Raw genomic sequence first — 17039 nt, 5'->3', positions numbered from 1 at the left:
GTTTAGAAGTTCTGTTAACTCACTGATTCTTTGGGGTTTTCTGTGTAAGCATTTCGTTTCTCTGCCCGCTACAGGAAGGGAGCAGGAACTTGGGCGGAACCCCTGGAGGTTTCTTTCACCTGTTACCTGGGCCGGGCCAATAGTAGCGCGGGCCTGACCGTGAGCACCAATCCCGCTGCTGTCCCCCACGCCCCCACCCCCGCCACCACTCCTCACTCCCCGAGCCCAAGCCCTAGGGGAAAGGGAGCCGTGGCACTTGGGAAAACTTGACAAGATGGCCCAGCGCTGACTGGCTGGGCGCGCACGGTTCCCTGCAGCAGCAGCGCGGAGGCCCATGGCGGTGGCTGAGCTCTACGCGCAGGTAGGGGCGCGGGGACGCACCTGTGCACCTGCCCGGACGCGTGGAGGGCAGAGGCCGGGAGCAGCTGCGAGCTCTGCCGGGCGCCTTGCGGGTGGGCACACCCAATGGAGGGCCGCTGTCCCCACGTCGGGTGACTGTACCACCTGGACCCTTCCTCCTGCCACTGATGGAATCTGGGTCCCGCACTGGTCTGGAGCTTCGATCCAGCACGACAGGCTTCCGTAACCTTCCAGGCCTCCGGAGCCTGGAGGATTTCAGCAAGATTGGCCTTGCTTTCTAGAATGCTGGGTGCGTTTCCCTGGGCGGCGAAGTTCCTCGGGGGATTCTCCTGGAGCTGCCTGGTCTGAGCACACGGGTGCTGTCGGGCTCTCACTATCCCCTCTAAGGTGCTTAGCTCAGAGAGCACCTCCGACAGGCCTGGCGCTGAGCTCTGAGAGCACTCTGGGAAACTTCCAGGGCTTTAGAGCTTCACTCTCGGCCAGGAAAGCGTGTGAAAAAATTAAACAGCCACGAAACTGATCCTGCTACACTGTCGTAGGGGACATTTAGAGCCCTTAAAGACAGATAGAACTAGTATGGATTCTGTTGGAACACTTTCCCACACACATGAACTTAATTTAGCCGAGGGTAGGGGTGGGGCGGGGGTTATGGTTTGCTTTTGGGTTTGGGTTTTGTTGTTGAGACTGGGTCTCACTGGGTCTCCCCAGCTAGCCTGGAAATCACTATGTAGATCAGGTTGGCTTCAAACTCACCGAGTTTTGCCTGCCTCGGCCTCCAGAGTACTGAGATTAAAGGTGTGGCCTCCAGGCTCCACCCTGTTTTTGAGACAGGTGCTTGCTTTGTATCCCTGGCTGGAATGGTACCCTCTCTCTCTACAGCTCAGGCTGGCTTCACATGTGTCGGAGATCTGGCCTCAGCAACCCGAGCGCTAGTATTACAGACATATATATCCCACCACACCTATCTTTATACATTAAGTTTAAAAGGTGCTTTATGATTATAGTTCCCATGGGGGGGATTTTCTTCTACTTTGTTTAAGAAGTTACAAGCATACATCAGACAAAGAGGATATCCCTCTGATGCATTCAAACCATTGTCTTATAGTTTATGTCTCTTTCCACCCGTGCCCCAAACTGGGGACTGAACCCAGGGCCTTGTGCTTGCTGGGCGAGCGCTCCACTATAGAGTTAAATCCCTCATCTAGAAGATTTTACCAGATACAGTGTGAGCCACCAGGTCATCAACGATGTTTCTAAGTCGTCATGTTACTAACTATAAAAGAAAATTCTTCAGCAAACCCCCACCTTAATGGATATTTCTGCGGACAGATAGCTAGCTGATTATTGACCTGTTTTGAGGAACAATTTTTCTTGAAGCAAAAATACACAGGTGCACTTACCCCTATTACCAAGTGCCTGTAATCACAGCACTCAGTGGGCTGAGGCAGGAGGATTGCCTTGGGTTTGAGGATAGCCTGGACTACATAGTGAGTTCCAGGCAGCTAGAGCTAAATACCAAGGTTGTTTTTTTCCCCCAAAAAATAAGTGAGGACATGGGGGGGGGGGGTAGAGAAAGGATTGGAGTGTGGCGGGATAGGGCTTTCCCTGCAGACAGAAGCACTGTGCATGGGGGAGCAGAGAAAAACTGTTTTGTTTTATTCCGGAGCCATTGTTTTGCCTCCAAGGTATTTTCTGGTTCTCTGAAGGGAGAAACGTCAAGCAGGCGTTTGCTGAGACCTTGGGAGACCCAACTGAGGCAGAAGGGCCGCTCAACAAAGGTGGGGGCTTCATCAGGGGCCCAGCCTTTCAGGGATCCCGATGGATCTGCAGTCCTGGACATGAGGGGTGGAGACAGACAAGGAGGAACTGCCCGGGGAATATTTAGACAAGGGACACACCAAGGACGACATGACAGTGGCATCTGCGTGACTGAGAACAGGGTGTGTGTGGGCAGCATCAGAGCCATTAGGAGAAGGAAGTGTCTGTGAGAAGTCAGGAAGCACTTTTTTTTTAAACCAGCAAGGGTGTTGAAGCAGGGAGAGAACTCCAGGGGAGTAAGTGGGGGGCGCACAACCGGGATGTCTCTAGGGAATGGGCTTAGTCAGGGGCTGAGGTGCCCTCTCCCAGGAAACCAAGACACTGAAACCAAGACAGGAGCACCCCACTGCAAGAGGGCCAAGGCCAGGACGGAGGACTGCCTGCATTCCAAGAGAGAAGCAGCTGCTGGCTGCCAATGGAAGAACCATCACGGAGAAGGCAGGAGGGCTGGGCAGTACCAAGAAGAGAGGTTCCCAGAGGGAGAGGGGTTCCAGAGAGAGGCCATGGTGCAGGAGGTGTAAAATGACCCACATCCCACGGCAGCATGCCTGAGAAATATTCTAAGCAAGCAGTATTACTTGAAATCCCTTTGAGAAAAAACTGATCTGACGAATCCCTACTTATAACCTTCATGAAGCGTTTGTCACCTTAGATTCCCAACCCTATGTCAAGGACCTACCTCTGCAACTATGTGTCCTCTCTGCTGACCATTGGCTTGTAAAGACCAGGGTGCGGTGAACACACTCTAAATACAGGCTCTGTACACACATTCAGGAGTGGGTGTTTCTGTTTACAGCGACAGCCGTGGGCAGGATGGTTATTTTTATCTTGCGTGATAAAGTGGAATGTTTCTAAGTACCAGACATCATCCTTAGAACCTTCTCTCAATCTGAAATAGTCTGAAGAAAAAAACTATCTATGTGTTAAACCTTCAGACCCCATTCTGTGCGGAGCTCAGATCAAGGAAGTTTCCTTAGTTACACAGACCTAACAAGAGTCAGAACCTAATGCCTCTCTATGCTCTGACCTAGGCCCCACCCTTACCATCTCCAAGGAACCTGAGCTTTTTCCCATACAGAGGACTCCTGGGAAGTCCATGTTGTCTAGCTACCTGCCCACACATGCTAATTTGTCATATTGTTCTCTATAATAACTATATGGAACAAACCCCAATATCCATCAAGACAGAGAAAAGCTAGTCACAAAATCCCGCCCACACGATGAAGGAATTCATAGCAGCATGGAACGAAGAACGAGAGCCCAAAACCTATACATGCTGCAGCAGCAAACACAGTTTGTAAGCAAATGACTGAAGCCTGGGAGATTAGTTCTGCTGCCTCCAGAGACATCAGGGGAAGGTCCCGAGGAAGGTCCTCAGATGTCACTCCATAGGACCATGGTGTTGTCTTCCAGTGGACCCTTCTGAAGAAAGGGATTCTCACTTGGCTGAGGGGAAGGGCTGTGAGTGAGCGCAGTGCACAGAAGTGAGAGCAGCAGCCATTGTGCACACCGCAGTGAGGAGTGGGGATGCTGCAGCCCAGGATCGGAAGGTGGGGAGGTATGCTGGGGAAGGAGAGCGTGGCAAGGGCGCCACCACTGCTGAGAAAGGCGGTAGGACCAAGAGCTGTTCCAGAGCCTTCTCCAGCCAGTCCCTCCCCTGCTGACCTTCAGCATGTCCACCCTCATGGTGCTGTTGTCTTATACCAGCTGCTCAGCCAGGAGCCTGTGGGCTCTGAGATCCAACCTCTCATGCTGCTAGGTTTTGAGCAGAACTGGCCTATGCTTTCCCCAGAAAGACACAATCGTTTGGTTGTGTGCTTGTCTTGATTGTGTATGAAGAACTCACAGGAGAGATTGTGAACACCAGGGCAGGGCGGCTGTAGACACGTGAGGAGCTCATGAGTATTTTCACAGTCGACTGGAACCCAGGGAGCAAGGTCAGGAGAAGTACCTGAAACTCACAGTCCAGGTCCCTGTCTCACACATGGCCAATGCTCACGCTAGTGACATTCCCATTTGGCCGTTCTAACATCCTTCCTCTTCTCCTTCAGATTCACCCTCCATTGTCCGATCTGTGAGTAGTTCAAAAGGTTACAAATGAGAAAGGGCCAACAAGCCAAGTGCCGACTTTCATTCTTTTCTGGTACGGTGGACCTGCGAGGCATTCGAATTTTTCTTGAACAGTCATTTGTGAAGCAGGCCGCATGCTGTAGGGTCCCAAGCACAAAGGCAAGGTGACACTCGGATGCTGGCTGAGGAGGGGGGAGCTTTTGAAAGGCTTCAGTCAAACCTCTTGGAAGGGACCAAGGAAGGGGCCGCAACTAGGGACTCTGGGTGTTTGTCTGCTCACAGGTGTGCCTGGCTGGGGTTAGGGGTGGGAGAAATATCAGGACAGACAGGGAGTCAGGGAAGATCTGAGTGTTCTAGAAGGTGCTGGTGGTTCGTTGTGACTTCAGACATTGTAGACATGGTAGAGGAATGGGCTAGCAGAGTGGCTCCCCAGCTATTGGTCAAAATCTTGAGGACGACTTTCACTTTTTCTCTTGCTGTGATTGCTATGGATACTGATACTGACGAGGGTGTCTGTGTGCGCACAGCTGATGGTGGATGCTGGTGGTGGATGCTGATGGTTGTCCGTGGCTGGTGAGTGCTGGGCTGCTTAAACACTGGGCTTCAGAGCACCTAGGGAGTTTTGAGCTGGGACAGGCAGAGGTGCCACAGTTCTGGGTTCCAGCTGAAGAGCAAGAGTGCTCAGAGGGACAAGCAGTGGCAGCACTTGCTCTATGTGAGCTGCCAAGGATGTTGAGGTCTGGTATCTGAAGGTGCTGGAGATGCAATAAGATCGTGTGACTGAGACCGGGCTGTGGTGGTACACACCTTTAATCCCAACATTTGGGAGACAGAGGCAGGTGAATCTCTGTGAGACTGAGACCAGCCTGGTCTACAGAGTGAGTTTTAGGACAGCCAAAGTGACACAGAGAAACCCTGTCTCAAAACAAAACAAAACAAAACAAAACAAAAGGCCTTTACTGTGGTCTCAAAGATGCAGGTGCTGGGGCCATTGAGAAAGTAGCTGGGACTCTCCAAAAGCAGCTTGGCTTTTTAGTCTTCCCATTTCTCATTTAGTCTAGAAAGTCAGATTCACCCACCATTGTCCCACCTGTGAGTAGTCACATGGAGGGAAGGAGACTCCAGGGAGGGGCCTACAAGGAGAGAGAGGAGGAAGAGGAAGGAGGTATGACCTCACCTGTCTGGTTCAGGGCCCTGAGCATGGAGATTCCAGTCCAGGAAGGCATGGGAGGACCTGGCATATTCTTGAGCCCTATTGCTTCCTCGACCTCTCTGGTCCTAGTTTCTCTTCATTTTCGAGGCCCCTTGGTGAGAAAGCCCACCAGAGGCCCACAGGCAGCCTTTTGGCTCTCGTCCCCGCAGCAAGCTTGGCTGCCCATTCTAGGATGGAGCCCTCTGCCTCACAGGCCAGAAGCTCGCAGGAGTCATGTGAGAGCCGGTCACTCTGTTTGCACAGCTTGTGCGTATTTGTCCAAATGCTTCACTTCACTCCAGTGTGCTTTACAGTGTTGCCTTGTGGGTAGAGGAATGTGAGGAAGGAGGGGCAGTAGATGGTCCGTGGGACTGAGTAAACTATAGTGTTTGCTTAGCAGGCTTGGTTTCAGGCGCAGGATTCTAGGCCTCAGATAGTGTGTTGATAGAGATGCTAGGACCAGTGGGTATGGTTACCTGGGATACCAAGTTGCAGCAAAGAAGAGGAGGGTGGTCGTGTGCATTTTAATGCTGCCGCCACTGAGTGAGGTAGCTGGAATGAATCCAGAAGTCTCTAGGAGAGCGTGGGACAGTCAGATGCTTGTCAGGGTCACCCCCAGGGCCACACCCATTTAATTAGCCAGGCCCAGGCAGGAGTCGTAGGCCCTGCTGTTGGTCTTTTAAGGTTCTTTCTGGTGTGCTCTTGGGCTGTCTGGGTTTGAGTTGGAAAGTCAGTAATATGAAAGAATTGGCCAGCTCAAGTGATCACACGGCAGCTCCTCTAGAAGTTCGAGCCACAGGGCCCTCATCCTTCAGCAGGTCTCCCATCTGAACGCCCCAACTTTCTCCCACCTCCCACAGCATCTGAAGTAAACCATCTGGAACTCTGATTCTGGCAGACACTTGCAGTGGACCATTCAAGGATACTTACGGCTTGAGCTTTTATAATGGCCAATTCTTGATATGTTGGGGTATTGTACTTTAATAATTTGTGGTTCATTGCGTTATAAAAAGCATCTCTAAGAGCCAATCTGAGGTAGGAAATGTGCGGTCATGGTGACAAAGGTGTGTGGGGTGGGTGTGGGTATATCTAAGAGGTGTGCCCGTGTGTACACAAGGCTCCATTCAGGCTGGGTCATTGCCTGATGGTTTCTGGGGTAGTCCTCCATTCCCATATTCATTCATTCATTCTCTCTCTCTTTCTCCCACTCTCTCTCTACCTGTCTCCCTCCCTCTCTCCCCCCCTCTCCCTCTCTCTCTTCCCCCTCTTTTCCTCTCTCTTTCTCCCTCCCTCACTCTCTCCCTCTCTCCTCCCTCTCTCCCTCACTCACTCTCTCCCTGTCTCCTCCCACTCTCTCTCCCTCTCTCCCCCTCTCTCCCTCTCTCTCTCTTCCCCCCTCTTCCTCTCTCTTTCTCCCTCACTCTCTTCTCTCTCTCTCTCTCTCTCTCTCTCTCTCTCTCTCTCCCTCTCCCTCTCTCTCTCTCCCCCCCCCCTCTCCCCTCCTCGCATTGCATTCAGTTAACTGTTGGGGGTGCATGCCTGCCATGGTGCATATGTGCAAATCAGAAGAAAATTTCAGACTCGGTTCCCTCCTTTTATCACATGGATCCGGGGGATCAAACTCAGGTTGTTAGGTCTGGTGGCAAACACCTTTATCCGCTGAGCCATCTTACCAGCCCTGCTCTGTCTCTTCTTATAGGGGCACTATTCCTACAGTCCCATCAGATCAGGGCTCTCCCTTAGGACTTCATTTACCCTCTAAGGCTCCAGTCTTCAAACAGTCACATCAGGGACCAAGACTTTGATGCATGAATTCTGTATGTCACAGTTCAGTAATGCAGTAGGATCCGCTCAGCAGCTGAGATAAGTGCACCAGTAGCCTGCTGGGAAGAGAGCAAGCGGAATGGTTGGGCTTCTGCCTTTCCTGAAGTCGGAGTCCTTGGCTACTGTTATGTAAACCACTGGTATCTGAGCAATAGCCAAATGTGCTGGTCGTGCCTGTAATCCTTGCCCCAGAAGACTGAGGCAGGAGGATTATCAGTTTCAGGCCAGCCTGGGAAACATGCTGAGACCCTGTCTCGAAATAAGAACAGTCCTAGATATTGCTGCTGTAACAATCTTCCTTAGTATTTTACAAAGTTCATTTACTTGCTTGTTTTGTTTTAGGAACAAGGCCTCATGTATCCCAGGCTGGCCTTGATCTCACAATGTAGCCAGATGACCCTAAATTCCTCATCTTTCCCCCTCTTCACCTCCTGAGTGTTGTGATTACATGTGTGCACTACCATGTCTTGTTTATTCAGTACTGGGAATGGGACCCAGGCTTCGTTCATGCTAGGCAAGCACTCTACCACTGAGCCACATATCCAGCCCCCAAATGCTTTCCAGTGCATATACTTACTTAGCACCCCTGTGGAGTGGATTTTGTACCATTTTATGGGTAAAAAGAGGGGGTACAAGAAATTAAATAAGTAGTCTATTGGTAGATGACAAATTCCTCTGCCCGAGTCTCGTAGAAAGTTCCCAGCTTCAGCTAGGGAACTCTAAGATGTCGTCCCTGCCCCCCCCCCAAAGCTTTTAGTTTCATGGTGTATTTATAAAGCTCTGGAGTTCTGCCGCCTACAAAACCAGGTCGGCAAGCCTGGCTGTGCATCGTAGATACCCTAGAATTTATCTCCTCACAGCAAAAGAGGAGGTGAAAGTATTCTGAGAAGAAGGGGTGTGTGTGTGTGTGTGTGTGTGTATGTGTGTGCGTGTGTGTGCATGCACATGCTCACCGTATAGAGGTCAGAGGTCTTCCTGTCATTCCTTGGGAGCCATCACCTTGTTTATTGAGACAGGGTCTCACTGGAAGGAAGCGGAGCTCACTGATGGCAGACTGACCGACCTCAATTATAAACACCTCATCTGGCTTCTCGCAGGGGTGCTAGGGATTGACCAGGTCCATGTGCTACCATGGCAAGCACTTTACCTACGGACTATCCCCTAGCCCTGAATGTCTTCTAAATGTGGGGATTGATCCAGTTGACAGAATAAATGGGGATCTAATGGTTCCTGTTTGGGGTTCTCACATGTCGAGGTTAAACCTGTCTCATCCTGTGCAGTACAACAGGGTTTGGATCCCTGATCCTGAAGAAGTGTGGAAGTCGGCTGAAATTGCAAAGGACTACAGAGCTGGTGACCGAGTCCTCCGACTCCTGCTAGAGGATGGAACGGTGAGGGTCTCTTCTGCTCACAATACAGAATGACATACGCAGCTGTGACATGGGGACAGAGCCCAGAGGGACAGTGCAGGCAAAGGAGCATAAGACACACCAGCCCCACATCCAGGGAGGCCAGCTCGTGCTGAGGATCTCCTGATGTGTGTGTGCCCTCCTGCTGCCCTGCACCAGCCGCCCATCTAGAAGGGGCTCCGTGTCAGTCACAGATCTGCGTCTCTGCTGTGTTCCGAGTCCTCAGCGAGTTTACTGAAACCCATCAGCCATTTCAGTTCGTGGATCTCACTCAGTAGACACGGGGCAGGCAAGGGACTTGGAGGGAAGTAGTTTGACCCCAAGGCACAATCCAAGTGGCAAGAGGGAGCTAGATCTTGGGGAGAGGTCGGAAGTGTGGAGGAGAGTGGAGAGCTAGGAAGTCAGTCTAGGGTGCACAGATAGTGTAAGGGTCGGGAGGCTGTGCGGAGACAGAGCCTGCAATGGTGGGAATAAAGGCAGCTCAGACTTCAGCCAAGACTCGAGTGGGATGTGCTGCCGTGGAGTTACTGCCAGGGGCCACTCCAGTCTTTTGATGGTACAGCTACTGAAGATTTTGTATCGGCTTTAAGAAGTCACTCCTCTGGGTTCACAGCCAAGGCTGACTTGGTGCTTTTTTTTTTAAAGTTTAACTTTATTTCATGCTCATTGGTATAATGATGTCAGATTCTCTGGAACTGGAGCTACAGACAGCTGCAAGCTGCCATGTGGGGGCTGGGAATTGAACCCCGTCTTCTGGAGGAGCAGTCAGTACTCCTAACCACTGAGCCATCTCACCAGCCCCAACTTTGTGCTTTTAGACTCAAGTGTTAGATGTGGAGCTGGACCAACCATCTGTGCTCCATTGGATCAGGGGTGGTAATCTGGGATTTGCCTATAAACATTAAATGCTGGAATTTACAAAATATGCACAGAGACACCCTGTGCTCCTTCAGGCATCTGGTCCTGGAGAATAGGAATTTCCGGAGATCTCAGAAGTTGCAGAGATGGAAGGGTCATGCTCTGGGGTCAGGTGTACTGCTTGCTGAGTCTGAACCCCGTAATTTCCACACAGAGAAAAGGAGCTGACATCTATTGCTGCCTCAGGCCCTGAAGGCCATACTGTCCTTGGGATAAAAGAGCACAGTCAGGGTGCTGCCCAGGGACCGTCCCTGTGTGTGCATACGGATAAGAAAGCACAGCTGCAGGCCCTGAAGGCCAGGGACCATCCTTGTGTGCACACACAGATAAGAGAGCACAATCGGGCTGTGCTCTGCGGAGGCCCCACTCTCGGTGGCTCCCTGTAGCTCTTCTTGAGTGCCGCAAGGGCCTCTAAGTACCTCCGGCAGCTGACTGGGCATAAACAGGTGGCTGGGCCCAGGGAGGGAAGCCTTGGGACAGCAGCTGTCTGTGCTTTTAGCAGGCTCCAGGGCCCCTGGCCAGGGAGGAAGAGAGAATGGCAAGCAGCCAACGCCTCTTACCTTAACCCTTCTTTATACCTGAAGACAAAGATGGCATTGTGTAGAGAATGTCACCTCTGCCTCTACTTGACAATCTCCTGTTTTCTCCTCCCCCAGAAATAGATCCCTCCCCTCCCCCTGCATGTTACAGCTGATGTCAAAATGAGATTGTCACATTAAAACAGAAAAATCGAAGCATGGAAACTACAGACTCCACGTTAGAGTCTCTTGTTGATAGTGTTCTCAAACACAGCCTGGGATTAGGGCGTGTGCTGGCAGGGCAGACTACACGTAGACCTTGATGAGGGTCAACGGGATCTGGCCCAAGGACTCTTGTTTGGTGTCCTGAACTTCCCCTAGCTTCGCTCCTGGTGCAAAACTGACAAACACACAGGGTCAAGCCCAGTGGATGACGTGAGGTGCTGAGGGAGTTTGACTGCTTTCCCAGCCTGTCTTGTTCAGTGTTCACCTGGCCAGCCATGCCCTTCTCAGCAGGCGGGACTGAAGCATCTACAGAGCACCAGGGATGAAGGCCTAGCATTTACCAGGGCACAGCTGGTCCAGGACCAGGCATCAAGAGCAGAAGCTTGGGAATGGCCAGGCTCCCTCCAGGCCTTCCCCTCTCTGGCCTGAGCGTCCCCCAACAGTAAAACAGGAATGGAGGCATTGGGAGGCTTTTATTACTGGGGGGTCCAGTCTTTCACAGTCTGGATGCCTCTAGGGTCCCGACATCCCCTTCCTCTGCTCAGCAGATGCCTTGGGGAATTCGAGGTTTAGCTCCTACGAAAGAAGGGCCAGACTGAGGAGGTCATTCACCCACAGCTGAGGATGACAGGGATAGCCCTGGTACCGACTGCCCCATACAAGGCCTCCTTCAGACACTTCTCGTCCCCCAATGTGCCAACTGAGGAGACGTTTGGCAGCTTCAAAGCCACGAGGCACCTTAGCCTGGGCTTTCTCAGTGACAGCATCTTCCCCATTGTGCATTCCCACGGCCCCTATGGTGGACACAGGGTGGGGACCGCTGGATACCTGCTCATTGGCTTCTCATCCACCTTCATTACAGCCTCTTCAGCCCTGAGGACCCCTTCACAGAGGCGGGAAGTCAGATGAGGGGGGTGACTTGCCGCAAGACACACAGTCAGACTTGCCATAAGACACACAGTCAGACTTGCCGTTAGACACACAGTCAGACTTGCTCTAGACACACAGTCAGACTTGCTCTAGACACACAGTCAGACTTGCCGTAAGACACACAGTCAGACTTGCCGTAAGACACACAGTCAGACTTGCCGTAAGACACACAGTCAGACTTGCCGTAAGACACACAGTCAGACTTGCCGTAAGACACACAGTCAGACTTGCTCTAGACACACAGTCAGACTTGCTCTAGACACACAGTCAGACTTGCCGTAAGACACACAGTCAGACTTGCCGTAAGACACACAGTCAGACTTGCCGTAAGACACACAGTCAGACTTGCCATAAGACACACAGTCAGACTTGCCGTAAGACACACAGTCAGACTTGCCGTAAGACACACAGTCAGACTTGCCGTAAGACACACAGTCAGACTTGCTATAAGATACAGTCCTTGCTTTGGTCCCAGTTTTTCATTACCCAGAGTCAACTATGAGGGTTATCTGCTTTCTCCTCTACTAAACATTTCTAAGACAGGTGTGGTGACACTCACTTGTAATTCCAGCAGTGCTGAGGCAGGAGAATAGAGGGTTTGAGATCAGCTTGGATTACCTAGTGAGACCTTAACTGCTGAGCCACCTCTCCAGCTCCCACAACTTAAGAGCACCTGCTACTCTTACAGAGGACCCAGGTTGACAGCTCACAACCATTTGTAACTCCAGTTCCAGGGGACCCAACCCCCTCTTGTGACTTCTGCAGACATTGCATAAATGTCATGCATATACACACAAGCAGGCAAAACATTCACCCCAGCACCCTCCCCCCCACACACATAAAAGATCAATTAAAAGTAAAAATAAGCAAAGATTAAACCTTGTACCTTTTGCATAATGAGTTAACTAGAAAACCCCTAAGATAACTCCAGCTAGGAACTCCGAAACCAAACAGACTACTTAAGAGCAATACAGAGAATGCAGCCATCTGTGTAGCAAAACAGTGGGACGACTCCTGGGTGGAGGTGAAAAGCCTGCCGAGCTTGGGGATAGCTGGTTACCCAATAAAGAATTTCAGTTCAGCTTTAAGTTTACCATAAGAACCTACAACCAAAATGTAAGCTTACATTTTAGCCACAAGAGGGACAGCTCTTCAGGAATGGAAACAACCTTTTATTAGTGAATAAATATCAAAGCCCTCAGACCATTGTTGGCCTAAAAGCAGCCACCAATAAAGAAAGCATTAACACTACAACACCTAAATTCCACAAACTATAATAACCTCTTTAAAAGTTGTGGGGTGTTGTTTTGGTTTGGTTTTTGTTGCTTTAGTGTGAGAAACGCATCTGTGGGAGCTGGAAGGAGAAAGGAGACTGTCTAGTGGAAGCGCCCAAGGTCCTCCGTTTCACAGAGTTTAGATCTGTCTTTGTTCACAGGAGCTGGATTACCCGGTTGACCCGGGGTCACTGCCTCCGCTTAGGAACCCAGACATCCTTGTGGGTGAGAATGACCTCACAGCCCTCAGCTACCTCCACGAGCCAGCAGTGCTGCATAACCTCAGAATCCGCTTTGCAGAATCCAAGCTCATCTACACCTACAGCGGTAAGGAGTCTGAACTTGGCCGTCTGCTGAGTGTCCTGGGCGAGCTGGATGCCTTGTTTATGTAGAGTGTGTGTGAAAGAGGCATTTGTGTGGGGAGACTCTCTCATGGGAACGAAGATGGGCTATGATGAAAGCAAACACCATGGGCTTGTGTTTGAGTCTCTCACCAGATCCCACACATTTATTACTGGCCGGGACATTGTTGTTATTATTGCATTTATATTGGGAATTGCAAAAACACAGTTCATTTCCCATGTGTCACCCCATCCAGCCATCAGAACAGACCATAGATGAAGGTGACTTGTGAAATATTAGTTAAAGATATTTTACATTCTTTTATGCTGCGGAATATTTGTTTAATGATGCAAAGGTGTGTTACTTTGTCTGTCTAAAACACCTGATTGGTCTAATAAGAACTGAATGGTCAATAGCAAGGCAGAAGAGGCATAGGCAGGGCTGCCAGGCAGAGAGAATAAATAGGAGGAGAGGGAAGAAGAGGGAGGAGCGAGAACAGGAGGACCCCGGGGCCACACAGCTACACAGCCAGCCACAGAGTAAGAAGGAAAGAAAAGTATATAGAACAAAGAAAGGTAAAGCCCAGGGGCAAATTAAGAAAAGCTGGCTAGAAATAAGCCAAGCTAAGGCCAGGCATTTGTAATAATAAGTCTCTCTGTATATATTTGGGAGCTGGGTGGCAGGCCCCCAAAGAGCAAGAGTTAAAAAAAAAAATGAACTACAGTACTGTCAGGTGACCAAAATTCAGAGCATTCAGTGACTTGACCCAGGTCGAGCAAAGGCTTTAGTAAGTGGCAGGACGGGCCTTCAGGAAGGCATCCAGGGGGACAGTGTCTTTGTCTGTTTTCTTTTGCTGTAATAGAGTATCCGAGACTGGTTACCTACAGAAAGCAGAAGTTGGGCTCATGGCTCTGGAGGCTATAATGCCCAGGAGCATGGTTGCCAGCACCTATGAGCATCTGGTGAGGGTGTCCCAGTGTGAGACAGAGCAGGTGTTCATGCTCCAGCGTCTCGCCCATCGAGGCTGCTGTGGGTCCCCATCCTCGGGACCTCATGATGTTAATGATTCTCTGAAGACCATCTCCAGGTGCTACTCACACGGGAAGGGGGGTTAAGTTTCCGACCCACTGACTTCTGGGAGGACAGCAGCAGATGGGGCAGGACACCAAAAGCAAAAGCCCACCATCCTGACAATGTTTCATAACCTGTTTGTGTAAGCATCAAGAGACAGACATACAAAGAAGTGTATTCAAGCAGGGTCTCTCACCAAGGAGCAGATGGGGTAAACCCCGTGAGAGTCTGGTGACCGTGCCTCTTTCCTCAGGAATCATCTTGGTGGCCATGAATCCTTACAAGCAGCTGCCAATATATGGGGATGCCATCATCCATGCCTACAGTGGACAGAACATGGGTGACATGGACCCACACATCTTTGCTGTCGCAGAGGAGGCCTACAAGCAGATGGCCAGGTAGTGCGCTTCCAGGTTGGCCTTCCTCAGCTCTCCCAGAATCCCCTGCATTGGCTCATCCCTCATAGTGAGACTGTGAGGCTGGGGGTGGGGTGCTTTGCTGGCTAGATGCCTATAATGAACAGCAAGTGACAGTCACAGGGTGGCTGGCCTGTCTAGGGACTTTCTGGTTTATTCTTTGGTGGTAACATGTCCAGCCTCCCAGTTCCCCTGCAGCCTGTTTGGCCGGAGGAGGACTAACTGACTCTGCACTGTAAGGTGCTTACGGTTTTCGGTTTGGTTTTTATCTATTTAAGGAGGCAGAATTCATTGCCAGATAGGCACAGGTTCGAGCCACAGGCTTGGCTTTTAGCCTGATTTCGTCACTTTGCTTTTCACAACCCTGTAGAATTCTGATTTTGCTACTAAACATTTACATAAATCCTCCTGTAACAAGAACACCAGGTTCACATTTCCAGCACCATCTTCATACCCTTGGGACGGCCTGCCAGATTCCGCCTGGCCCCAGAGTGCTGTCTACCTCTGGGGGGTTAAAGGCAGAGCTGGGATTTGGGCCCAGATATTCTTGATTCCCATGACTGCCTTTGTGTGGTTATATTGCCCTTGACTACAGGATATTGGAGAAGAAAAATACCATCCTAACTTTGTTAAATCCTTTACAGAATTTTCACCCATAGTGATCTCCTTAGGTTTTGCCACACTCCTGCAAAGTCCATTGTTCTGCTGTCATTGCCCCCATTCAGCATTAGAAGCTGGGGTGTGGGCTCCACTGTATACCTTGTAATTCTAGGTATAGCAGCTGCATGGTGCTCATTCCTGGACCAGGCTCACTAGTAGGCTCATTATGACAAAGGAAGCCATGACATCAACGAGTCATGTTTCTCTCCCACAGGGAAGCCTGGTGGACCATCTAAGGCTAAATTTCACCTCTTTCAAATCATCAGAGACTGAATGATCCCCCACTCCCCTGTCCCTTGAGTGAGACCCTTAACAACAGGGCCCATCTAGTACCTGGCCATTTCTTCCTTATTCTAAGTCATATGGATCAAGAGGTGGGATTGTCCTCCAGGTGACAAGAGCCCCGCAGAGCAACACTGCTCATGGGGCATACACACATGCCCTGAGAAGGCTGGTAGACCCTTTCTCTCAGGCAGTAGCTCAGCCTCTAACAACGGGGTCATGTTCCCAGGAAGGAGGAAAGGATGGAAGTCTGTACTGCCCCAAGGTTGCTTCCAATCATAGCACACCCTGCCTCTGGAACTTTCTGACTGCCGAAGACCTCCCAGAAACCCCTGAAGTCCAGTCTCATGACCAACATCTGAGGTTACAGTCTGGCCATCAACAGAGTGAGGTCAAGGAAACTGCAGGGCCGTTCCAGGTTGCAGCTTGAATCTGTGTCACAGGAACAAATTAAGATAAAGCAGGTTCATGGTACACTTGGCTTGGTGCTGGACACAGCCCTCTGCCTTTCCTGAGAGACACAGGTCTGGCACCTTTCCAGAGCCTCCCCTCTCTTTTGAGATGAAGTGACAGGGACTCTAGTGTCACCACAGGGTGTGTGGTAGTGTGCCCCAGGTCAACGCCTGTGATGCATGAGTTGCTGTCTCATGCAACTGTAAAACGGATAATTATGCCTTTTGTGATGCGAAACTGAGAACACATGTCCCGAGTCCACCCAGTGTCTACCACAGAGGCAGTGCTAACACCATGCGGTGTTATACCACCATAGTCCTGTGGCTTGAAAGCTTAAGGTATTATTTTTAAAATATCTACATTATATAACAGTGTGTAGGATTATAGAACACATATGTCCCCAAATATATTTTGAATCATTGTTCTTAAAATAACGTCAGTGGGATGTGTAGGAATTGCTAACGGGGATTGAGAGAGCTGTCCTTAGAGCCCCTTGGAAAGCTAGTCTGAGCCTGGCTAATTTCGGGACAGCTCACTCTTCCTCATATAAACATGGCTCTCTGTACCTAAGCTTACGCTTTATAGAAGCAACGTGTTCTATACTGAGAACCGGATTTCCTCCTAGAAGGCTGAACTCCCAGTCCTCAGGGAAGTACAGAACCCCTGATGGATTCTAGGTAAACAGAACTTCACAGGTCCCAGGAAATCCATTCCCCGAGGCAGGAATGTGGCAATTGTGGCCCAAAGTGGGACAGCTTCTGGGAAATCTATCCCTAGTTTCCTGCTTCACACCATGGCTCCTCCCTTGGCTGATTTTGTCCTGACTTCTTTGGTGTTGTGGACCCCAGCCTTATCATTCAAGTGATTGCTGATCTTGGCCTTGGTCTTGGGGACCTCAAGACAAAGGGACAAGGGACATACCAGGAAACAGTGTGTGTTCTCTGTGACCACATATAAGAAAAAGGAAATTCATTAAATATTTAAATCTGTGAGACAGTTCCAGTTTGCCAGACCTTTTTCTAAATTAGGTAGGCAGACAGACAGACAGATAGGGCCTTTCATTTTGTTTTGATTTGTTTTTGTTGTTGTCTGTTTTCTTTTATTTGAGACAAGATCTCCTGTAGCCCAGGTTGGCCGCTAACACCCTATATAGCTGAAGATGACCTTGAACTTGAAATTCTCCTGCTTCTGCTTCCTCAGTACAGCACCCTGCCCTGGTTTATAGGGAGCTGAGGGCCAAACCCAGGGCTTCCTGCACGCTAGGCGAGCGCAGTCCT

The 17039-nt window shown here is 50.4% G+C and overlaps 1 protein-coding gene across 6 annotated transcripts in view; it reads left to right on the top strand.

Moving 5' to 3' along the window:
- The first annotated feature begins 225 nt into the window (after nucleotides 1-225).
- The window catches only part of Myo5c (myosin VC), a 79203-nt gene continuing 62389 nt past the window's right edge, over nucleotides 226-17039 (top strand). For 4 of the 6 annotated variants that reach the window (XM_041679733.1, XM_041679734.1, XM_041679736.1 and 1 more), the window contains exons 1-4: nucleotides 4750-4821; nucleotides 8545-8655; nucleotides 12700-12865; nucleotides 14205-14349. In XM_041679733.1, the coding sequence (XP_041535667.1) occupies nucleotides 4786-4821; nucleotides 8545-8655; nucleotides 12700-12865; nucleotides 14205-14349 (458 nt within the window). In that variant the 5' untranslated portion in view covers nucleotides 4750-4785. Of the gene's footprint in view, nucleotides 362-4749; nucleotides 4822-8544; nucleotides 8656-12699; nucleotides 12866-14204; nucleotides 14350-17039 lie in introns of those variants that run through there. The other 2 variants (XM_041679735.1, XM_041679732.1) reach the window with 1 other exon arrangement.

The sequence above is a fragment of the Microtus oregoni genome, unplaced genomic scaffold (genome assembly GCF_018167655.1).
Source record: "Microtus oregoni isolate MIOR12 unplaced genomic scaffold, Mior012 000032F_ref0000030, whole genome shotgun sequence".
NCBI lineage: Eukaryota > Metazoa > Chordata > Mammalia > Rodentia > Cricetidae > Microtus > Microtus oregoni.
The sequence above is the reverse complement of the archived record's forward strand: the minus strand, read 5'-3'. Positions and strand labels throughout refer to the sequence as shown.